This window comes from Myotis nattereri, assembly GCF_964212035.1.
Source record: "Myotis nattereri genome assembly, chromosome: X".
Classification (NCBI taxonomy): domain Eukaryota; kingdom Metazoa; phylum Chordata; class Mammalia; order Chiroptera; family Vespertilionidae; genus Myotis; species Myotis nattereri.
Window position 1 is genome coordinate 45741680 of NC_138078.1, and position 25193 is coordinate 45766872.

Here is a 25193-nt window from a genome sequence, read left to right on the forward strand (position 1 = left end):
ACCCCACTCACTGCCCCTAAATGGATTACAGGGTATCTTTGGGGGACAGCAGAAAGGTAGTTTGCAGAAATCATGCCCTGGTGGGAAGGTCACCTTGGCTCAGAATTGTTCTGTAAGGTTCCAAGAGAGCAAAATCAGCCCTGTTCCCTGCTGGAGGTAGAGAGTTATAGCACTTCAAAGAAAGGGTTGAGGTCCAGGAGATGCACAAGGAAGTTGATTGCCCTGCCCTATGCTGCAATGCAGGACCATTGCTCTTTAAGACCTTTTAGCTGACCCAGGGAGTACAGTGTGTCTACTCTAGACTCTAGAGCAGGGGTGGGCAAACTTTTTGACTCAAGGGTCACAATGGGTTCTTAAACTGGACCGGAGAGCCGGAACAAAAGCATGGATGGAGTGTTTGTGTGAACTAATATAAATTCAAAGTAAACATCATTACATAAAAGGGTACGGTCTTTTTTTTCAATAGTTTTATTCATTTCAAACGGGCCGGATCCAGCCCGCGGGCCGTAGTTTGCCCACAGCTGCTCTAGAGGGACCTGAAAGAAGGCAGAGGAAACCTTATAGGTCATACAATGTAAGAGATATAGGGAGAGAAAAAGCAAAAACAAAAACAAAACAAAACAAAAAAACAGAAACCAAACCAAAAAAAAGAAAAAAAAAAGAAATCAAAGTCCTTTCCATCCTGCAGGTGACATGATGTGCTATCTTTCAATGGAAGACTTCCTCATCAACACTTAACTATGGGTCAGCTGCTTTTCCTGGTAGTGGGGATTAACTATCTAATCAATACCTTAAGTCTCTTTCCTATTTTTGTGTGCTCCTCAGTGATGTTTTGAGAGTTATTTAGGCAGTAAAGAAAAATAACCAGTGCCCTCCAACACCCCTGCCTATCCCTATGCCATACCAAGAGCAGTGTGTGCTCTACTCTTCCTTCCTAGTCTCTACTATCAGCTATGGAATCCATACTTTGCTCTAGGGGTGGGTATGTGGGGCAGGCTGCCTCTCCCAAATATGAACTGCTTTGCATAAGTTACTATTCATATCTGGGCCTCAGTTTCCTGTTCTTTAAAATAGGCAAAATGTATGAATAAACTTTTTTAAAAATATATTTTATTGATTTTTTTACAGAGAGGAAGGGAGAGGGATAGAGAGTGAGAAACATCAATGAAAGAGAAACATCGATCAGCTGCCTCCTGCACACCCCCTACTGGGGATGTGCCTGCAACCAAGGTACATGCCCTTGAGTGGAATTGAACCTAGGACCTTTCAGTCCGCAGACCAATGCTCTATCCACTGAGCAAAACCGGTCAGGGCTGAATAAAGTTTTACAGACTGTAAAGCACTCAAGTATTATAATTGACAGATTTGCTTAAATAACAGCTGGGAGAGACTTTTAGAGAACGGATAATTTCCCCCTATGTACTTACAAATAAAGTTAAAGTCTCAAGTCTTCCTCAAACTAAGATCGGAGACTCTTAAATTGAATTGAGGAATGTAGGAGGGTAAGAGTCAAGATGGATGAATGCTCCTACTGGCTCCAACCTTTATCTTTTCTTTTCACACCCCAGGGGCAAAGAAGAGAGATAGACAAGTAGAAAGAGTATTATCTAACCTTTCAGCCCTTCTTTTTGACCTCTTGTGAGTCAGCGCTGAACAGAAAGTCTCTTAGCTTCCCACTGGGGTCAGATCTTGCAGAGAATGTACATCCAGGTTGACTGCAAGATGTGTGGGAGAGCTGGTGGGAAAGGGTAAGGATAGGCTTGGTATGATGGGAAAAGACATTACTTTATTCCAGTGGTTCTCAACCTTCCTAATGCCGCGACCCTTTAATACAGTTCCTCATGTTATGGTGACCCCCAACCATAAAATTATTTTCGTTGCTACTTCATAACTGTAATTTCGCTACTGTTATGAATCATAATGTAAATAGCTGATATGCAGGATGTATTTTCATTGTTCGTGACCCACAGGTTGAGAACTGCTGCTTCACATTTAGGCATAACAACCTTATTTGTCTCCACCATCCTTCTTTCCAAAGAGAGTTGTTTTCTGGAACAGATATGCCAGAAAACCAAAATACTCCTACTCCAAAACACTGTCTTCCAGAAAAATGAAGATTTCAAGGTATTGGAGATCATCCTAGCTTTGCTATTTACCCCTACATCACTAAGTAGTTAAGGCCAGTCATTTTTCATCTTTCACCTGTAAACTGGGAATTGTAACCCTTGCCTTGCCTACCTTATTGTCAGTGTAAAGATCTAATGAGATGATGGTTGTGAAGGTACATTGCAAACTGTAAAGTGCAGCATCCATATACATGTAGTAAATTGCAGTCTTCCCATCCCAGAATAACAATCCCCTCTCTCCAGTGATGTTTTCTTACAAATTAAGTCACATCCAGCATTCTGGACTATATAGGCTGCTCCCAAACAACGGAGATGGTTGCTTCATTCAATTGAACACATTTTCCTTCCAAATATGATCCACTGTGAGGGAGTGGGCATCAGTCCAATAACCCATTATGGACATAAGGTTGACTTAAAAAAACAATCCATGGTGCCTGCATCTGAGCCCTGAAGTTCTCTATGAAATAAGTCATGGGAAAAGAGTTCCATTATTCTTAGAAGCATGTAAAACTGGTGATGAGGGATTTGAAATTGATTGTTTTTCTCTAAACCAAGAAAACATTAATGGTCTTTTTAAAAAATTCCTCACTTGAGGATATTTTTTGCATTGCTTTCTAGAGAAAATAGAAGGGAGAGGGGGAGGGGGAAGAGAGAAATATCTATGTGAGAGACACATCCATTGGTTGCCTCCCACACATGCCTCAAGTGGAGCCGGGGATTGAACCTGAAACCCAGGTATGTGCCCTTAACTGGGAATTGAACCTATGACTATTTGGTGTGCAGGCTGACACTCCAACCACTTGACCACATCAGCCAGGGCACCCTACGATCAGGCCTCATTGAGAGGCTTAGGTTCTCAGTGTCCCCCCTAGATCTCAGGAACTTCACTGTAATCCCCCAAATTAAAGCTCTGAGCTCTGAATTTGGCCCAGGGAATCAAGAAACTCAACCTTAACCTTTAAAAGACCAGTCACCAGGAAGGAACAAAAGAGGCAAGAGTTGAAGATAAGTAAAAATAAAAGGAACTACTATTTTAAAGATCAAAAAGTCACTTAGTTGAGTTAACTCCCCACTAAAGAAGAGTAGATACCTATATATGGGATGGAAGACTCTGGCAAATGGGCTAACTCTAAAGCTGTCACAGTAACAGAAATCTAGAAGATGAATGGGGAATCAAAATGCCAGGCCTCTCCCAAGATACATGTAGTTGTGTGTGTGTGTGTGTGTGTGTGTGTGTGTGTGTGTGTGTGTGTGTGTGTGTGTTAGGGAGAGAGTCAGTGCAGAGGATCTAAAAGGGGAAGGATTTGATTTTTGTCCATAAAGTGCTAGGTAGATGTATCAATAGAGTACCGAGAGGCCATTCCTTCAGGTCCACCTGATCAAAGATGTACTCAGTAAAACTCTACACCATTAATTCTCAACACCTTCCCTCTTCTCTATAATCAAGCTGAGCTAGGGACATGTTTGGTAGGCCCATGGCTGTGGAATCCAGCTCTCCAGTCTAGCTAGAATAGTTAAGCAAGAAATGCTGTAGATCAGTCTTGGGAAAATGGTGAAGAATCAATTCTCTGGTAGGAGGGGATAAGATATACCCCATCTGTAGAGTAGTAGCTGTTGAGGGCATCACATTCCAGGCCCTGATGCTGTGGTATAGAAATAAGGCAGGAGCGTCCAGGGAGAATGACTGGGCAAGGCTGCCAGGATCCCACGAGACCTAGGGAAGGAGCAGAGCAAGTTAGAAAACTGTGGGTGCAATCTTGCTAGCTTCCTCCCCAAATAAAAACTATCTAGCATGGTTTAGGCCAATAATTTAAGCTTTAATAACAGAAATATGTCACCTAGCTAGGAGATGATAGTCTATTCTACACTGGTAAGACCATTCCTTTTGAAACTGGGTTCAGCTCTAAGTTGCACATACTTTAGAGGAACCCAAAGTGGTACTTTCCAGAGAGGAGATGCTATCTCCAGACTTTATCAGGGCTATCACAAGGCAGAGAAAGCAAATGAGTTCTGTGCAGTCCAAGGAACAGAACCAGGACCCAGTGGCGGTTACTACAGGAGACAGAAAGTTTTTCTTCCTGATGAGTTCAAATCCACCAATCATAGTTGCAATACACATTGAGCAGTGAGTGGTACTCTTACTGACACTGCAAATATGAGAGTGAGGATGACAAAGAAACTTGGTGGAATATTATAAAAGGGACTCATGCATGTATTGGAGGACTTGAAGGATAGGTTGGACTTGACTGTTTTGATAGTAGTTTTGGCATTCATCCACATATCGTTCACATTTTCTCAGGTAGGATGTAGGGAGGAGCATGTAATTGAAGGACCTGGACAATATCTTAGGTGGAGAAATGTGGAATGGGTAGTGAAAGGTAGCTGGTTAGTTGAAAAGTAGGAATATACTCACCATCCTGCCTCACACTGCCTCATGCTCCTTAAGCCTTTGAGAAAGCAACATTGTCTATGGAATAGTTGCATTGATAGAGTTGGAAAAGCTCTGTATTGTAGCCCCAAAACAGGGCTTGAGCTTAGTTCTGCAACAGATTTGCTCTATGATTGATTTTGAGCAAATCACTTTCCCTTTCTGTGTCTCAGTCCCTGCTTCTATAAAATAAGGCTAACAAACCCCAACCTGCTTACAATAAAGGGATGTTTTACATATGAGTTTAGTGTATATGAATGACTGTGTAGATTGTGGCTGGGAGTGGGGAAAGGAAAGAAAAACTAACATAGTTTAAACATCTCTAATGCATCAAATACTATAAAAGGCACTTGCACATGCATTTCTCATTCAACACTCACAGAAGATATGAGGTGACTGATCTAAATTTTACAGATTAAGGACCTGCAGCTCAGAGAGGTAAAGAGATTTATACAGGTTCACATAGCTATTAATGGATGTAGGTAGATTTGAAATATAGGGCTCCCAGATGTCAGGCCTGTATATTTTTCTACTGTATCATGGTTCTTGTTTACATGGAGGGAGATCACTGAATCACTATTAGATAGTGGGACCTAAGAATCCTTGCAACAGGCCAGAATAAAGAGAGAGGTGTCACATCAACCTAGTCACTTCCTTGAAGGCCCAGAAATGTGATATCTGATTTGCACAAATGATTAGTATTTATCACTGCTGCTCTAACATCCATCAGTGATCCTAGCTTGCTGTTCCTCTACTGCTAGCACTACTAAACAATAGTATTCAAGAGGATAATTCTTCTGGGGTGGTCCCAAACTTCTGGTCTTTCTCCCCCATCTTTTCAGCTCACCTCAGTAGAGAGTTAAGGGCTGGGAACTTCAAGAGGCACATTGAGTTCCAGCCTCTCTCCAGAGCTTTCAGCTATGTCCCCTTGCCAAGGTCTCAGCTCCAGTATAGGAGACAGAGCTGGAAAACGTTTGCAAGTCCAGCTCTGTGCATTCGATGGGAGTGTGGACCCAGTGGGAGTGTCTTTCTGAGGCGCAGGAGGCCATGGTAAAAGATTCCTGGGTGGGGAAGCCATGAGTTGAGCTGCGGTCATCATCCAGGATGGCGTTAAATGGCTGGGTCTCAAAGATGCTTTCACTCAGTGGGGACTCAGGATTGGTCTCTTGGCCAGGTGGCATAGGGAAGAGAGATTCCTCCTCTGCTGCCTCGTCAGCCTCAAACTGCAGCGAACCTCCTGTAACTCGAAGCAGAAAGCCACTGGGTCACCCAAAGGCAGGAGCTCCTTTCAGAAGGCACCTGGTCCTGAATACAAGATAAAAAAGGGTCTGGGAGCTAGCACTCTCCTTCCTCTTCCTGGGGACCAGATCACCTAACACCAGTCTGAGGTGACATTTGAGAAACATACTTAAATTGGGGTATCATCATATTGAGGCTACCTGGTAGTGAAGCAGGGTATATTATAATACTATAGTGAGTGAAATAAGTCAGTCAGAAAAAGACAAATATCGCAGGATCTCACTTATTTGTGGAATCTAATGAACAAAATAAACAGATCAACAAAATAGGTCCAGAGGCATGGAGGCATGGAACGACTGACATATCTCAGAGGGAAAGGGGGGGTCAAGAAGAGATAAACTAACTAATTCATATACATTGCCCATGGACACAGACAATAGTGTGGTGAAGGGATAGAGGAGTAGGGGCTTGGTGGAGGGGGAAAGAGAGGGAGAAGGGGGATGTCTGCAATACTGTCAACAATAAAAAATATATATTTGATAAAAGACTCATTTATCCAGAGAAAGAGTAAACTTTTGTGGGAAGCAGGGTTTTGACACCCAACACCATGATCTTCACCTTCTGGTGTTATGCCTGTGTGTATGTTATATGGCAAAGGCACTTAAGATAGCATTAAGAACATGGGCCTTAAAATAGGGACATTACCCTGGATTACCCAAGTGGACCAAAAATAATCACATGTATCCTTAAAAGTAGAAGAGGGGGCCAGAAGAAACAGAAAGAATATCAGAAAGATGAGTCATCCAAAGAACTCAACTCGTCATTGCTAGTTTTGAAAATGGAACAGGGTCATAAGCCAGAGAATGTGGGTGACCTCTAGAAACTTGGAATGACTCTCAGCTGACAGTCAACATATAAATGGGACCTCGGCCTTATAAATGCAAGGAACAGAATTCTTCCATCTTCCTGAATGATCAAGGAAATGCAGTCTCCTCTGGAGCTTCCAGAAAGGAACACAGTCCTCCCTACACCTTTATTTCAGTCTTGTGAGATTCTAAGCAGAGATTCAACTGAGCCTGCAAAACTTCTGATCTATGGAAAATAGAGAGATAATAAATGGGTATCATTTTAAGCCATCAAATTTGTGGTATTTTGTTATGTCAGTGATGGAAAAGTAATATATCCTTCATACCTAAGTCTGATTTGACATCAGATTACAAACTGTGAGCCTACGTGTATTTTCTTGACCTTCACATTGTGGTTGTGATTTTACTTTTTATTAGAACTCATTGTCAGAGCTTAAAAATATTTCATTTTAAAAATCCTGATATTTTGCTCTTTTGAAAAATCCAGGAGATCTTGAAATATTGAATATCCCCACATGGTAACAAATAACTGGATCTGAGTAGTAAATTCCCCTTTAGACAGGAGATGAATTCTTCAGTTTGCCACAGTCACTACTACTCTCTGCTGCACCTTATATTGGATCTAATTCACATGTTAATGTTAATCTCACCTATACAACCACAGTATGCTTGTAAGTCAGTGACTCCTGATAAGCACCCTCCCAATGGAAAAATTGTCTAATCCTCTTTTCCATATGGAGACCCTAAGGGAGCTGCCTGCCCTCAGTTCTTCACAGAAGGGTACTACATTATGTTGAGGACAGAGAAAAAGCATAAAAAAGTTACCTATTTCTTCTCTCAGAGTCAAGAAAAGGGAGACAGGCAGATCTCAGATGGTGCCTCATCTTTCTGGGCTCTGTGGCCCAAATGCTTCATTGTCTATGTTTTGTGCCCAAGGACTGGGCAAACAGCTCCTATTTGAGAAACTAACCTCCAAAGTCAAATACAAGATGGTCTACCCTGAATCACAATTTCCAATGAGTAGAAGAGAGAGAAATAGAGTTTAATAAGGGTTATAAATCGACAACAGTGTTCCTCTTGTGTCCCTGAAGCCCATAAATGCTAGATTAATCTCAATTTAAGCCAGGGGTACAGCAAAACACATCTGTTAGGCTTTTTGAAGATCATATGACAGGCTCTAGAGTCAAACTGACCAAGGTAGGTCTATATAAGAGGGATCTTCTCATACAAATAGAGAGAGGTAAAAGTTGTATTGCTTTGGGCCCTGCATCCAATTGATTAAAGAGGAGTCTTAAGGACCCCAATATCCTGTAAATCTTACTAAATCAACAGCAGTTTGCAGATAGCATTAAGAACATTCAGTAGCCTGTGTTCCTGTTTTAGTATCTCTCCATAGCTTTCAGTTCCCTTGATGACACATAAACTGTACTTAGCCTCAGTACCCTTGGCTGGAGTTTTAATACCCTGCCTGGTCCTGGCCAGCCATCATCCTACATCCCCTATCTTTGCCCTCAGTGATCTGGACATTCTTTCTCCATTTTTTGGCTAATGGTTGAAGTTGTAATGAAAAAAAGATCACAATGTTACCGCTGATTTAAATATGACCTTCCATTTACAATTTCATATGGCTATCTCCTATGGGCTGCCAGATCTTTTTGGATATCATTATTGTCTGGGGCAAAAACGTCTAGATTTGCCAACTCCTCTGTACTCTGAGCTCTCAGCTACCAACATTTGGATTATAACTATACTAATAACAGTTATCTGAGACTTCACCCACTCTTATTACAGTCATATCTCAAATCCAGTCAGCTTCCCTTCATTCCTGACATGTTCCTGAGTCTATACCTCTTAGTAGAAATAAAAAATTGTAAAATAACTTAAAAATCCAAGTAATCTAATTCTACCTGTCATTTTAAAGATTAGGGAGAAAGAGGCCTAAAGAAGTTAGATGACTTGCCTATAGTTATACAGTGATTCAGACGTAGACTTGGAATCTAGGTCTGCAGAATTTATTTTAATACTTTTCCCATGCTGTTTTGTTCCTTTATGAAGCTCTGTATCTTAATGAAGCAGGTCCTGTGAATACTCAGGGTTGGTCTCAGTCATCTCTGAAGTCCTGTGCTTTCTACTGCCAGCCCCCGATAGTCTACTTCTGGGGTTTTCCAGCACAGTATGTAAGGTCTACTAACTCCCAGTCCCAGTTCCTGGTGATCATGACCTTGATTCATGTAATACTTGAAGCAGCTACACTTACCATTCTGGCGATGTCTGTTGAAGAACTGCTTGCAGTAGAGGAAGAAGAGCCCCAGGAATGCCAGAGTAAACACCATGAGCACACTGCTCACCAGTACAAGTGTGGCCTCCTGAGGTGGCACTGTGGGTACATCTGCCTTCACTAAGCCCAACCGGAAGGCACCTGTGAGACAAGAAATTGGGGGAAGTCAATCAGTGTAGGCAGTCAACAGTCACCCTAACATTGGGCCTGCACTTCCTCAGGCCATCCATCTCTCCCTAAGGCCTTTCCCTTTAAGGGCTGATAAGCTGGTTTTACTCTTTTGTGGATCAGGCAAAAATGTAAAGAATAAAGCAGAGATATTAGCATATACTACTAATATGGCATAAATTAGTACAAATATTTGAAGATGTACATAACCTACGGTCTTTCTATGTCACCTCTAGTTATATAACCTAGGAAAATGGAAACAAAGTGTTCATCCATGGGCACAGGATAAATAAATCATGATATAATCTTATGATATAATATTATATAGCATTTAAAATAAGATACATGTATGGATTCATATAAATAATCCAGAGGAGAAAACAAATCAGAGAAAGAAAGTGTGTAACTTGATGTCATTTATATAAAACATTATAAAATATAAATAACAGCATATATTGTTGATAAGTATGTATATACTAGAGGCCTGGTGCACAAAATTTGTGCACTCGGGGGAGGGGGTCCCTCAGCCTGGCCTGTGCCCTCTTGCAGTCCTAGAGCCCCGTGATCAATCACCCCAAGGAGGGAAGCCCTGCCCACCCACCTCAGTGCCATAGGCTGGGTAGCCTGGGCTTCCCTCTGCAGGGCAACTATGGAGCGATGGTAGGAACCCCAACCAATCGCATCACACCTGCCTTGGCTGGCCTGGCACCAGTGCATGTCATAGCTGGTCATCCAGACAGTTGTTCTGCTGTTTAACTGTTCAATCGATTTGCATATTATGCTTTTATTATTACAGATGTTACAAAAGAATATAAGTATTGAAACATGGGTAGAGAAATTGGAGCATCTTAGTGTTCACTAATTATTCACATGCTTCCCTGCATTTCCCATTCACTCTTATATTAAGGCCATCAGAGTACTTCTGGCCAATGGATGTGTGTCACTTGCAGACTGAAGTAATTAAAAGCAAGTACGCCTTCTCAATCTCTTTTCATGTCCCATTAACCTGGAAGTCACATGATGTAGATGATATAGTCACAAGATGGAGGAAGGCCTTTGCATAGTGAAAAACAAACTTTTGTTGTATTAAGTTACTCAGATTGTGGAGTTTGTTACTGTAGCATAGCCTACCAGCAAGATACATACACTTTCATGATAGTGGTTGCCTCTGGGGAAGTTAGTAGATAATAGAACTCAGAGAGGATGAAAAAGGGAATTCCATTAAACCTGTGGAGTCCTAATTCTTTTAAAAATATCTGAAGTAAATATGCAAAACGTCAAGGTTTATGGATGTTGGGTTACTGAGCATTTTATATTTTCTGCATTTTAAATATTTCTACATATTTGAACTATTTTATTATTTAAAAAGTCATAAATAATTTAAAAAGAATACATGAGTAGATATATAGATGGTAGATATATGAAAATGATAGGCAGATGGACAGATAAAATGATGGTGATATAAGCATAGACTAGATCCTAGTACTTCATTTAGCCTTTACTAGTCCTAAGGACTAGGGACTATTATAAATCTCTTATCATCATCATCCACAAGTATACACATGTTATAATTTATAAGCTACTTTCTAAATCCATTATTTCATTAGATATAGATAGCCATCCAATAAAATATGAAAAATGATTGCCCTAACATATTTTTTTTCAGATGAGGGTCAACGAATTTCAATGATTTACAGAGGGTTACAAATATAATACATTGGAAGCCAGGATTCAAATCTGATTCCCTTGTCAATCTAAACTATACGAAGAAGTATGAGGGGGCAGTAGAAGTCTTTACTACCCTGTCTTACTGCTACCCAATGGGTTGGGGAAGGAAAAAGAGAAGAGAACTGGATACAAACATTGAACCTCAGAGGTGGGGGTCTGCTTCGTGCATGGGATGCACTCTAGGTCCTGCAGGCCTCCAATGCGTGTCTTTTGGTAGAACCTGTGGTCAGAGCAAGAAAGAGTTTCAAGGTGATCAAACAATCAACGCCCTTGGATTTGTCCTTCCTGAGACCATAGGCAGCTTTTAAGAGTCTTGCGATCCTGAAAGCCAGCACCCACCATCACCCCTCATGAATTATCTGTCTTTATGTCTTATTCAGACTCAGAGTCCCAGACACTCCACTTTTCCCTCCAATTCACCACTCCCTATAGCCATAAAGGGAATTAATATCACAAGACAGGAGAGCACTGCTTTCACACCAACTGCTTCCTAATTTCTTTTATGTCTACAGTGAGATTTACCTTGAATGTTGGGTCTGAGCTAAGCATGCCAGCATAATAAAGTTGTTGAATACTCATCTGTGGCTGACCATGTGATAGGCACTTTATAGTGGGATCTTGGCAAGACACTGTTTTGCATTAGTGGGTGATTACACTTGTCATGAAATGGACAGTTAGACTATTTTATCTAGGCTCTGAGAGACCTCCAAGGGCTGGAGAAGGCCCAGAAAGACTTCACTTCATAGAGCAGGCTCACCTTGGAAGACAGTCCCCACAGACAGCATTAGAGGTAGCTGTGCAATTGTCCTTTTGGACACGATTGATGACAGCACAGGTGATGCAAATATGACATCTATGATGGCCCCAGCTACTTTTGTATCTGCGTGGAGGGCAGGCTGTGCAGTATGCATCTCCACCCTCTCCATAACCACAATCCTGCAGAGAAATGGGAGTCACTAACATTGCTGTACAGGAACTTGGATAGAGGATCAGCTATGGGACAAGTGGGTATTGTACAGAGTTTACAAACTGCAAGTTGCAACCCATTACCAAGTCATGAAATCAGTTTACTAGGTTACAAACAGCACTAAAATTTTGTAATAAGGCAAAATAAAATAATGATATAAAGTACCACAGTGCATAGCATACACTAAAGCTAGGTACTTATGTCAGTCATCATAGGCTATGTCATGCTATGGCAAAAAGCAAACTCCAAATTTCAGTGTCTTTAAAAAAAAACACACCACAAAAGTTTATTTTTCACTCACACTATTTGCCTACCAGAAGTTTCCTGGGGGCTCTGCTTTACATTATTCTCATTGAGTCACCTGGGTGACAGAGGTTTCATCTTTGTGCTGCCATGATTGGAGCATGAGGGAAAAGAGAACATGGTTTTTCCCATGTCATGTTGCTCACATATCCTTGACCACACATATCACCTGATTATTAGTAACTATGAAAGTAAAATAAAGTGAAATTCTATAATATTCTAGAAAGCAAGGAGCTGGAGAGATTTGACAAATAGCTGTATTCACTATCTACCTCAGTATTGCTTTGTAAAATTTTACAGATAAAATCTATATAAGTATGTGTTGGCTTGTGATGAAAAATTTATTTGTTACTCTTGGCAATGGTAAAAAATGTCTGAATGCCAATGGTATAGAGGAGAGATGAGTAATACAGCTGGCTCTTGGCTGAGGTCTGGTATTGACTCAGTGTTACTCTGGCTGACCCTTCTCAATTTTGGGGAGTCATAGGAAATTCAAATAGATGGCCTATAAATGTTTTTCTGCAGTTAGATGAGCCATGTGCCTAGTTTTTAGCCAATGGATTAAAATGACGTGTGTCTCTCCCAGGCCTGCTCCCCAAATGCTTGATACTTAATATATCCTTCATTTTCTTTATACTTTGATTTTCTGGTACATAGGGATACACAGGGAGATGGTGAAATCGATATATTAAAAATGACAGGATGCCAAGACAATGGAAGAGGCAGCAGCTCCAAGCTTTCATTCCTTCACAGAAACATAGAAAAGCAAGCAGAAACTGTCAGAATCAATGTTGTCATAACTCTTGGAAACAGTCAAAGGTTTATATAATGAAACAAATGCTGAATCAAGAAAAAGGCAACTTATAAATGATAGGAATTTTTTGTGCCATTTTTGCTTTCCCTTACCACAGCCCTCTCCACAGAGCGCAGGCAGAGCCATGCCCTGGGGGTGGAACTAATCAAGAGATTGGAACACCACTCAGTTTGACCTTCCCACCCAGTGTTAAGGGGGTGGATCTCATGATGTCGCCAGGAACTCAAGGCTCACCCAGATGTGATGTAACTTCCTGTTATTCTAGTATAAATAAATCTGCTTGAGGTGTTGATGCTCTCTGTGTCTGTCCCTCCATCAGAGGGCAGGTGCCACACCCAGGCCCAGCTTTCACTCTATTTCTGTCTCAGTCTTATGTTTTTTCATTTTTCCTTAAACCTCGTCGCATTCTATTCAAGATTTCATGAAACCCCATGTTCTCTCTTTCAGCGCTGGTCTCGGGAAGAGAGAAACCCCCTCCAATAACACACTGGACTAATCCATAGGGTAAGTGCAAGTTTGACTAAGTGTTGAAGGAGTGCTTCAGCACAGAGCCAATCTCCAAAAACTGAGAATTGTGTGTGTGTGTGTGTGTGTGTGTGTGTGTGTGTTTACGTTGTTGATGTTGTTTAATTTTTTAATTCTTGACACTCATGAAATCTATGTCAAAATATTAGCTGAACATAATCTAAAGGAACAGAGACTTCAGTGACTACATATGGCAGTCTGCAAAAATAGTTTGAAAAACACCTCAGCAATAGACTACTATATTAACGAATAACAGTTTTTTAAAAGAGTATTGTGCTAAGGAAAATAAGCCAGTAACAGAAAGACAAATAACATATGATTTCACTTATATGTGGAATCTAATGAATAAACAAACAGACAAAATGAAAAAAGACTTACAGATAAAAAGAACAGACTGACAGCTTACAGAGGGGAGGGGGGTTGGGTATTGGGTAAAAATGGTGAAGAGATTAAGCAAAAAAAACATATTCATAGACACAGACAACAGTATGATGATTACCGAAGAAAAGGGCGGTGGGGAGAGATAATAACAAAATAGCAGAAATTGGTTTTAACATATCAATAATTACCTTAAATATAAATGGCTTATGTACAACAATTAAAAGTAGAGATTTGCATATTGGGTAAAAATAAATAGTCACAGATTGTCTTCAATAATAATTACTTAAATGAATAGATGAATCATTTCTTCAAAATAAAAAGAAACAAATTACCATAAAATATTATATTGAGAATCCTCTTTCCTAATTAGGAGGTAAAGTAAATTCTTCCAAATAATCAAAGCCCCCAAAATTCTTTAGCTAGTAACTGGTTTTATAACCAGAAAAACATTGATTTTTTTATTAATTTTACTAAGCTAACACAATTATGATACACATTTTGATGTTTGTAGTGCTATATGAGCATTTATTTATAAGTAAAATATTAATTTATAAAACATAATAAGGTATTTAAACCAAAATTACAATCAATAATGTTTTCCTGGGAATGTAAAATATTTTAATTTTTGTAATATGATAATGTATGTCATCAAATTAATATGTCAAATGGAAAATATATGAAATAGTCAAAAGATGATAAAATGAAACAAAATTCAAAACAATTTGATTTTTAAATTTTTATACTTTATATAAATTATTTTTAAAATGCTCTTTATTGTGCTACATGCTTGTCTACTCAGCTGCCTTATATGAGTCAGGAATGAACTATAAAAAATGAGTAAAACAGAAAAGCAATCAATAAGAAACAATTCATAAAATTGGAAATGCAAATAGACAAATAAATACAACAATGTTTGGATTTTTCTCTAGCAAAGAATGAAAAAAAATTTCATAAAGTTCTTATAAATTAGTAATTTAATGTTACAAAGGGAGGCATAAAATTAATAGATGACAAAAACATGCGTTATTCATGTGTGATTAAGCATTTGAAATTTAAGAATTCCATGCACTGTTGAAAATAAATGTCATTTCAATGAAAATTAGTAAAAAATAAGAAGTGTTGGCCCTGGCTGAGTAGCTCAGTTGGTTAGAGTGTCATCCCAATACGCCAAGGTTGTGGGTTCAATCCCTGGTCAGGCCACATACAATCATCAGTGTATGAATGCATAAACAAGTGGAACAACAAATCTCTCTCTCTCTCTTTTTCTCCCTCTCTCTCATCCTCTCTCTCTAAAATAAAAAAATAAAAAATAAAAAAATGTTATCTGCTAATATATTTCAAGAATCTTAGAGCTGTGTGCATTACATAGCTTGGTAATTATACTTCTAGAAATATGTCCTGAGAAAATAATTTTGATTTTTCTGCAAATAATTATTTGCATTGATGTTTACTATTCATATGAATGCGCTTTCAGATTCTGTTAGCTGCTTATTCAAAATTCACTATTCATTTTTTTCCTCCCTTACTAACAGAACATTGATTTCATTCTGGGTGACAAGGTGACCAGCCAAAAAATTGGTTCTTCATTGGTCTTAGTCAATCATGGCAATCCCATTTCTATTTGTCAGGTACTCATTTACTAGCTTCCATTGCAGTATAAAGATAGTTAAAGCATTCAGTTCTGATCCATAAGATATAAGTGGAAATCTCTGGGAGTTCTAGGAAAATCCTTCTTCCCTAATAAAAGTCAAGCTACTTTTCCCCTGAACTTTCTTCCTGACTTTGACTGTAGTGTGAATATGTGATGTTTTGGGTTGTGACAACCAAGAGGCCACAAGCATGAGGACAAAACAGCAAGGTGCCCAAGATGAAGTATAAAAAGAACCTTCACAAAGTTGTTGATCTGCCCAACTAACCACAAAGCTCTCTACCTCCAAACTTCATTAAATAAATAAATGTGCTATGGTTCAAGCTGTTAAATTTTATGTTACTTTTAACTTAGTACATCCAAATTGAGTCAGTGATGAACTAATTTGCCCACAGGAAAGCTGGGACTCAAATCCAGGTGTATCTGGCTTATTTTTACTGAACCATTCTGACTTTGAGAACGACACTTATCCTCTGTCTTTGAATCTTAGTTTCCTCATCTAAAACCTATGAGGTTGATAATGCCATCTTGGTGAGTCTGAGAGCCAAATGAGATGATGCACATGAGAGATATTACAAGGTATAGACTGCCAAATAAGTATAAGCTATCTACACTAATAAAAGACAAAGATGCTAATTGACCATACCTTTGTTATGCCCCAAGCCACACCCACCAGCCAATTAGAGCAACTATATGCAAATTAACCCAACCAAGATGGGCAGCCAGGGAGCTGGAGCATGCAGGAGGCTTGGTTGCCCGGGTGATTGAGGAAGCCAAGCTTTCTGCATGCCCTGAGCTGGCTGTGGCCTCTGCTCATGGCAACAAAGTTTCAATTATAGAAGACAAATAAATCACAGGTACCTGCTTCCAGCCAGCCTCCACTGGGAGCTTGGGTGGCTAGGGGCTGTGACCAGCCTGCAAACAGCCATCAGCCCCTCACCCAGGCTGGCCAGGAACCCCAGTGGGGACCCTCACCCTGATCCGGGACACCCTTCAGGGTAAGCCAGCTGGCCCCCACCCATGCACCAGGCCTCTATCCTATATAATAAAAGGCTAATATGCAAACTAACCCTAACAGCAGAATGACTGGGAATGACTGGTCACTATGACACACACTGACCACTAGGGGGCAGATGCTCAATGCAGGAGCTGCCCCCTGGTGGTCAGTGTGCTCCCACAGGGGGAGCTCTGCTCAGCCACAAGCCAGGTTGACGGCTGCCAGTACAGCGGTGGTGGTCGGAACCTCTCCCACCTCCTCAGCAGCACTAAGGATGTCAGACTGCAGCTTAGGCCTGCTCCCCACTGGTAAATGGACATCCCCTGAGGGCTCCTGTGCTGCCAGAGGGATGTCTGACTGCCAGCTTAGGCCCAATCCCCCTGGGAGCAGGCCTAAGCCAGCAAGTGGTCATCCCCCGAGGGGTCCCAGACTGCAAGAAGGCACAGGCCAGGCTGAGGGACCCCCCTGAGTTCACAAATTTTTTGTGCATTGGGCCTCTAGTCTATCTATATAAAAGCCTAAGCAAGCATCGCAACTGAATGGACAACTGAACAGTCTGAGTGGGGTGACCAGGCTGGCAGGGGGGTTAGTGAGGGATGACCAAATGACCGAGCAGCAGGCTGTGTGGGGCGACCAGGCTGGCAGGGGAGGTAGTTGGGGGCAACCAGGCCAGCAGGAATGGGGGGAGTTGGTGCGATCAGGCCAGCAGGCAGAGGCAGTTAGGGGTAATCAGGCTGGCAGGGGGGCAGTTAGGAGTGAACAGGCAGGGGAGCGGTTAGGAGCCAGAGGTCCAGGATTATGAGAGGGATGTCCAACTGCTGGTTTAAGCCCAATCCCTGGGATCAGGCCTAAACTGGAAGTCAGACATCCCCCGAGGGGTCCCAGATTGGAGAGGGTGCAGCCTGGGCTGAGGGGACCCTCCCCCCATGTACAAATTTTGTGCACTGGGCCTCTAGTTTATATATAAAGCTTTTTCCAGAGCATAGTATTGCAATTCATTCACTTTCTCTGAGCTTTCTAGTGGTGAAGAAAAAAGAATGGTACCAGAATGGTGCTTAGACAAATGTACATTTAATCATGGGCAATTTTTTGAGTTTGATAAGCAGTTTGACAGAAACACTTATTTTTCTCCCTTGGAGAAGTTCAGATAGCTTTACAGGTAAAAGCCATGTACATGACAAAAACATTTGTAAGAGATCTTTCTTGGGGAGTGACATAATTTTTATTATAAAGATCAATGTGAGCCCTAGCCCGTTGGGCTCGGTGGATAGAGCATCGGCCTGTGGACTGAAGGGTCACAGGTTCAATTCCAGTCAAGGGCACATGCCCGGGTTGTGGGCTCGATCCTCCAGTAGGGGGCGTGCAGGAGGCAGCTGATCAATTATTCTCTCTCATCATTGATGTTTCTATCGCTCTCTCCCTCTCCTTTCCTCTCTGAAATCAATAAAACTATGTTAAAAAAGAGATCAATGTGATATTTCAAATAGATTTTGTAGGAGATTAAAGATGGCTGAGAAAAAGGTGGAAGTTACATTCATCTCCTCCCAGAACCAAAGTGTAATTACAACTAAAATATAGAAAAAGCCACATGAAAAACCAACTGAAGAGTAGCCAGACAGAAGTTTTATAACTAAGGATTTACAGAAGCCACATAGAGACTAGTAGGAAGTGTGGAGATGTGAAAAGGGCTGGCCCCACACTCATGGGGGGGCGGGGGGGGGTGGCTGAGATTCTGGAGGGATATCTCAGCTGCAAAGGTTCACCCTTAGGAGCATGGGATCTCAACTCTGCAACAGGCTCCCTTGCCCAGAGCACCAGAACAAGGAAGACTAGCCCACATAACATCTGGCTGTGAAAATCAGCAAAAATTTTGTCAACCAGGGAGACAGGAGTCTGCTAGAAAACCAGGCATCCTCTTAAAGGTCCACAGCACAAAATCTCATTCACAGCCACTCACCCTGGGCTTCAGCAGAAAGAGGGTGGTTTGGAGCAGAATAGAGTCCTCTGAGGAAAGACTGAGTTGTGTGGCTCTGGGAAGAGCTGAAGGGACAGCCACCAGGGTCTCTGTGCTTTCTTTTCACATTCCAAAGACACCATATTTCTTTGGTGGAACACTCCCCTACACTGGGCATCACCCTCAGGGAATGCAATAGCCCCACCCTCTGGACTCCTAGAGCTTACACTCTGTAAGACAGTTAGCTGTTTGGGTCCAAGATGTAGAGTTCAGAAGGACTCAGTGGATGTCAGAGACAGATTTGTGTGGCGCTGGGATGGAGATCATTTGCCTCCATTTCCCGTAAGCCTTCCCAGAACAGTCTCCCCATGGGAGATCCACTAGCCCCACTCTCCTGACTCCAGCATCCCTACCCTGGAGAGCTAGGGTTGTCAAGGAGGTCCAGAGGCAGACTGAATTGTGTGGCTCTAAAATGGGGGCATTTTCCCACTCGTGTTCCCCACCTGTGCAGAACCATTCCTTCATACAAATATTGTTCTGTTTAGGCTTGATGAATGCTGCTGGCCTCACCCTGACAACTCCCTGAGACACTAGCCCACCACAAAGGTCCGCAGGCATCTCATGGGTGGTGGCAGGCCTTGGTGTACCCTGGAACTTTTGCTGATTGGACTCAAACCCATAACTGGAACTGAGTTTGAATCTGTATCAGTCTGGTGAACACCACTCACTTTTACCTGGTGAGTCACTGAGAACCTATTTCACACAATTCCAGAGATTTTTTTCATTGACTGACTTAAAAGGCAGCTGGCAGGCAAAGGCAAGTGAAGGTGGAACAGAGGGTGCCTTGAACATTTTTAAAACTTACCACTAGGTTTGGTGATGGTGAAATACATCCTTGGTGTGCACCTTGGCCTCTCCTATGTACAAACAGGCCCAGTAGAGGCTGCAACAAACTGTGGATGACTTTGTAGCACCAAACATCTCAAGGCCAGTCACAAGTAGTGTCTGACATTGGCCTATATTACAGTCCCTCCTAAGAAGCCCCAGAAACAACACACCCAGTGACAGGTTTCAGATCACATAAGAGCAGGACCCAATTAGCTCCACAAGTAGCACCTCCAAAGGGAGATCTAAGAAGGAACCAGACCCTGCTAGTGCCAATTGCACTTCATGTGGTCAGCACATGCACAATAGCTCATATGCTCTAGCCAAGGATAATTCTCACAATCAGGCAGCCTGAGGGATGACACCACTCACAGAGGAGCCAACAACAATCAAGACTCAACTACAATAATAGGGATCATATAACCTGCCAGAAGCTGGTCCATCCTTGCTGCAGGGAAAAAACATCTGAACAACATGTTTCAAGGGACCTGGCGTATATGGCATACTGTTCTTAATATGTTTGCTCTCTTTCTTGGCTCTATGTGTTTTAAACAAGGTCACCTCTCCGTGAAAGGTTTCCCCAGGTAGGGATTTTTCCCTGAAGTTAGGGAGGGAATAAAACCCCTTAACTAAGTGCCAGGCGGGTAGTTAATCACTTTATTTTTTAATTAATTCTTTATTGTTCAGATCATTACATTTGTTCCTCTTTTTTCCCCCATAACTCCCCTCTACCCAGTTCCCACCCCACCCTCTGCCCTCACTCCCCACCCACTGTCCTCATCCATAGGTGTACGATTTTTGTCCAGTCTCTCCCGCATCCTCCACACCCCTTTTCCCCCCAAGAATAGTCAGTCTATTCCCTTTCTATGTCCCTGATTTTTTATAATCACCAGTTCATTCTATTCATCAGATTATTTATTCACTTGATTCTTAGATTCACTTGTTGATAGATGTGTATTTGTTGTTCATAATTTGTATCTTTACCTTTTTCTTCTTCTTCCTCTTCTTAAAGAATACCTTTCAGCATTTCATATAATACTGGTTTGGTGGTGATGAACTCCTTTAGCTTTTTCTTATCTGTGAAGCTCTTTATCTGACCTTCAATTCTGAATGATAGTTTTGCTGGATAAAGTAATCTTGGTTGTAGGTTCTTGCTATTCATCACTTTGAATATTTCTTGACACTCCCTTCTGGCCTGCAAAGTTTCTGTTGAGAAATCAGCTGACAGTCGTATGGGCACTAAGTTTTAGGTAACTGACTTTCTTTCTCTTGCTGCTTTTAAGATTCTCTCTTTGGCTTTTGCTCTTGGCATTTTAATTATGATGTGTCTTGGTGTGGTCCTCTTTGGATTCCTTTTGTTTGGGGTTCTCTGCACTTCCTGGACTTGTAAGTCTATTTCTTTCAGCAGGTAGGGGAAGTTTTCTGTCATTATTTCTTCAAATAGGTTTTCAATATCTTGCTCTCTCTCTTCTTCTGGCACCCCTATAATTCTGATGTTGGTACGCTTGAAGTTGTCCCAGAGGCTCCTTACACTATCTTCATATTTTTGGATTCTTTTTTCATTTTGCTTTTCCAGTTGGGTGTTTTTTGCTTCTTCGTATTTCAAATCTTTGACTTGATTCTTGTGATCCTCTGGTCTGCTGTTGGGTGTCTGTATAATATTCTTTATTTCAGTCAGTGTATGCTTAATTTCTAGTTGGTCCTTTATCACAACATTGAGGGTCTCACTAGATTTCTTGAGGGTCTCATTGAGTTTATCGGTGGTTTCTAGAAAATTCTTGAAAAACCTTAAAAGTGTGGTTTTGAACTCTATATCCAGTAGTTTGCTTTCCTCCATTTCTGTCATTTGTGTCCCATTCCTTTGTCTCAGAATTTTTTATGCTTCGCTGTGTCGATAGAGTGGCTTTCTGTGCTAAGTGTCCTATAGGGACCAGTGGCTCAGCCTCTCCAATTACCTGAGGTGGACACTCTTGGTGCACCCCCTTGTGGGCTTTGTGCACAGTCTTGTTGTAGTTAAGCCTTGATTGTTGTAGGTATCACTGGGAGGAATTGACCTCCAGGCCAATTGGCTGTGAGAGTCAGCTGTGTCTATGGTGGGAGAACTTCTGTGCTAAAGACACCTTTATGAGGCTAGACTTGCTTCAGTGCGGCTTTGGTGCTCACTGAGTCTTCCCCCTGAGTGTGTCCCTTATGGATCTGAGGCGTTGTAATCTGGATGGTCCCACTCTGACCACTGGGTATACTGGCTCTTGGATCTAAGGAGGTGCTAATCTAGCCTCTGCCTGAGGATACCCAGCAGAAGCCAGCTGTAAAACAATGCAAGTTGCCCTGGGGCCTTGGGGCAGCTGCTGTTTGTTAAGTAATTTTCATATTACAAAGGGCCGGACCTTTCATATGCAAAAGCCTCCGTGCATGGTGTGGGCAGGGTGGGGTCCCAGGGGATCAACAGGGCAGGCGGGGCGAGCAGTATGACTGCTCTCAGTCCTGCCCTCAGAGGCCTCAGGAATCGCTGTGATTGCCTCTGATAGAAAGCTGCCCTCTAGTTCCAACTGATGCCAGACAATCCTGTTTCTCCCGTATGAGTCTGGATCCCCAGAGACTCGCCCAGAACTGGAGCTCAGAGCCTGAGACTCCCTTCCGATTGAAAAAGACAATCGTGTCCTCAGCCGCCAGCCCTCTTCACATGCACCTCCGCACCTTTGTATTTTACTTCCACACCGCACCTCCTCTGAGTCTTGGCATGCTTTTCTCTTTCCTTCTAGTTGTAGAATTTCCACTCAGCTGGCCTTCCTGTGGTTCTGGATGATGTCTGTTCCGTCTTTTAGCTGTATTTTTGAAGTGGTTGTGAGAGGCAGCAATCTCCGATGTTTACCTATGACGCCATCTTGGTTTCTCCTCAACGGGTAGTTAATCACTTTAACTACGAACAATCATGTTTAAGCTACATAATCTTTACTCCCTGGAATGGAGATAAGAAATGCCCTAACCTTTGGAATAGAAATTGATAGGATTAAAATCAACTGGTATAAGTACAGATGTAATAAGACAATAAAACACAGAACTTGGCTGGAGATTCTTGCTAGAGATCCTGGCTAGGCTGCTGATCAACTGAACTCTGTTTTCATGTCATTCCTTCTTCACTGACTCCGTCCACACTTTTGGGAACCCCTGGACCTACTGGGGCTGGACCCCAACAATAACCCACACTTGAGACATTCCTAGATAATCTTGCATGGGTGATAAGGGAGCCTGTGCTACTGGTACCCACAGGACACCTTGCATAAAGCCATCACAATAAGACTGGGAGACATAGCATATCTACATAATACACAGAAACACATAGAAAAAGGTAGCCAAAAAAGGAAAAAAAAGAAACATGTCCCAAATAAACAAACAGGGGAAATCCCCAGATAAAAATAATTAAATGAGATAGAGGCTAGCAATTTACCAGATACAGAGTTCAAAGCAATGGTTATAAGGATGCTCAGGAAACTTGGACTTAAACAAAGAGATACTAAGTATAAAAGAAGACATAAAAACAAAAAAGAACCAGTCATAAATGAATACAAGATCTGAGATGAAGGATACACTAGAATTAATCAATAGTAAGTTAGATGGAGCCAAGGATCAAGCCAGTGATTTGGAAGAAAAGGTAGCAGAAAACAACCCCTTCTGACCCTCACCTTGGCAGGTTGACTTCTTGTTGGTGCTATAACAGCTATTGTTATAATCTTTGGATTCCATATTTTGCCCATTGAACTGTATTAAGCACATGTGGGGCTCTCCCAATTTTGGATCCTCTCAATTGCCAGACGGTTCCTAAGATGTAACAGAAGAAATATTCTGACCACCAGGACTTACCTTGGAGAGCTCTTGTCCAGGGCCACACAGTTGGCAAGTGACACACCGTCCCCATTGGTCCCAATATTCATTTTCTTGGCAATCCATGGTGGGAGGGCTGTGGGAATAGAACATAAAAAAACTAGGGCGCTGGTAGAAATAGATTGTAAGTTAAGTAGTAGCTTCTATGTCACTTGATTCATGTGCCCTCTTAATCTTATTTATTTATTTATTTATTTTTAAAATTTCTGTGTACTCTTAAACTTGTCTCAGACTTGGAGATAGAGTTGGGGGAAGCCTGCCTAAAACAGCTAATGCAGGATTCCAAGATGATGGCTGATTAAGTGGAAGCTACACTGACATTTTCTGAGGACCAAACTGGAGTTACAACTAAAATATAGTAAAACCATCCTGAACAACCAACTGAAGACTAGCTGAGGAGAATCCTTATAAACAATGACATAAAGAGTAGACCACATAGAGATTGACTCATCAAGAAGTAAAGAGAGAGAACCTAAATAAATAAAATTAGGAAAGAGAGAAGTGAAGCAGCAACTGACACCACATAAATACAAAGGATTGTAAGAAAATATTACAAACAACTATATCCCAACAAATTGAACAAACTTTACAAAAGGATAAATTCCTAGAAGCATACAATCTTCCGAAACTGACTCAGGAAGAATCAGAACATCTGAATGAATCAATAACAACTAATGAAATTGAAGCAGTGATAAAAAACCAAACAAACAACAACAACAAACAAACAACAATAACAAAAAACCTCCCAGGATACAAAAGTCTTGGACCTGACAGCTTAACAGGGGTTTTTTAACAAACATTCAAAGAAATAGTAACACCTATCCTCTTCAAAATATTCCAAAAAATTTAAGAGAAAGTAAGACTTCCAAGTTCTTTTTATGAGGCCAGCTTTATCCTAATTCCAAAACCAGAAAAACTACAATGAAAGAAAATTACTGGCAAAATTTCCCAGATGAACATACATGCCAAAATCTAAAAAAAATTATCAGCAAATCAGACCCAGAAATATATTAAAAAGATTATCCATTATAACCAAGCAAAATTTATTTTGGTGTCGCAAGCCTGTGCAATATTTGCCAACCAATAAATATGGTACATCACATAAGCAAACTGAAAGATAAAAGTCATAATATGATCATATCATTAGAAGCAGAAAAAGCATTTGACAGAATCCAGCACACATTTTTTATAACAACTCTCAGCAAAGTGGATATAGAGCAATCACACAAATAAAGGCCATATATCACAAAACTACAGCTAATATTACTCAATTGACAAAACCCAAAAGCATTTTCCTTAAGAATAGGAACAAGACAGGGATGCCCTCTTTCACCACTCTTATTCATCATAGTACTAGAAGTCTTAGCCACAGCAATCAGATAAGAAGAAAAAATAAAATTCATTCAAATTGGAAAAGAGGAAATGAAACTCATTATTCACAGTTTGTCATGATATTGTACATAGAAAACTCTAAAGACTCCACCAAAAATTACTAGATTTAATAAATGAATTTGGAAAAGTAGCAAGATACAAAATTAACATCCAGAAATCTATGGCATTTTTATATGCCAGTAATGAACTCTCAGAAAGAGAAACTAAAAAAACAAAAAACCCATTTGTCATTGCAACAACAACAACAACAACAACAACAACAAAAGATATCTTGGAATAAACTTAACCAAGGAGGTAAAAAGCCTATACTCAGAAAGCTACAGGATACTGAGAAAAGCAACAGAGAAATATACAAACAAATGGAAGAATACAGTGTGTTCATGGATTGGAATAATTAACATAATTAAAAGGATTGGAATAATTAACATAATTAAAATGCCCATAATACCCAAAGCAATCTATAGATTCAACTCAATCCCTCTTAAAATGGCAATGGCATCTTTCACAGATATAGAACAAATAATCCAAAAAATTATTTGGAACCAAAAGAGACCCCCAAAAGTCAGAGTAATCTTGAGAAAAGAATGCAAAGTTGGAGGGATCACAATACCT

The 25193-nt window shown here is 41.0% G+C and overlaps 1 protein-coding gene across 4 annotated transcripts; it reads right to left on the minus strand.

Annotated features, from left to right (window-relative positions):
* Positions 1-5468: 5468 nt before the first annotated feature.
* EDA2R (ectodysplasin A2 receptor) lies at positions 5469-23255 on the minus strand (the record flags this gene model as incomplete). Of its 4 annotated transcripts, none has more annotated exons than XM_081081512.1 (5): positions 5469-5791; positions 8917-9078; positions 10968-11053; positions 11591-11769; positions 23169-23255. In XM_081081512.1, 5 exons carry the CDS (start codon positions 23253-23255, stop codon positions 5469-5471), a joined length of 837 nt encoding a protein of 278 aa, XP_080937638.1. The 4 variants fall into 4 exon arrangements, with proteins under 4 accessions (XP_080937638.1, XP_080937637.1, XP_080937639.1 ...); XM_081081511.1 differs by having other exon boundaries at positions 5469-5797; XM_081081513.1 differs by lacking the exon at positions 10968-11053 and having other exon boundaries at positions 5469-5797; positions 23169-23239.
* Positions 23256-25193: the final 1938 nt, after the last annotated feature.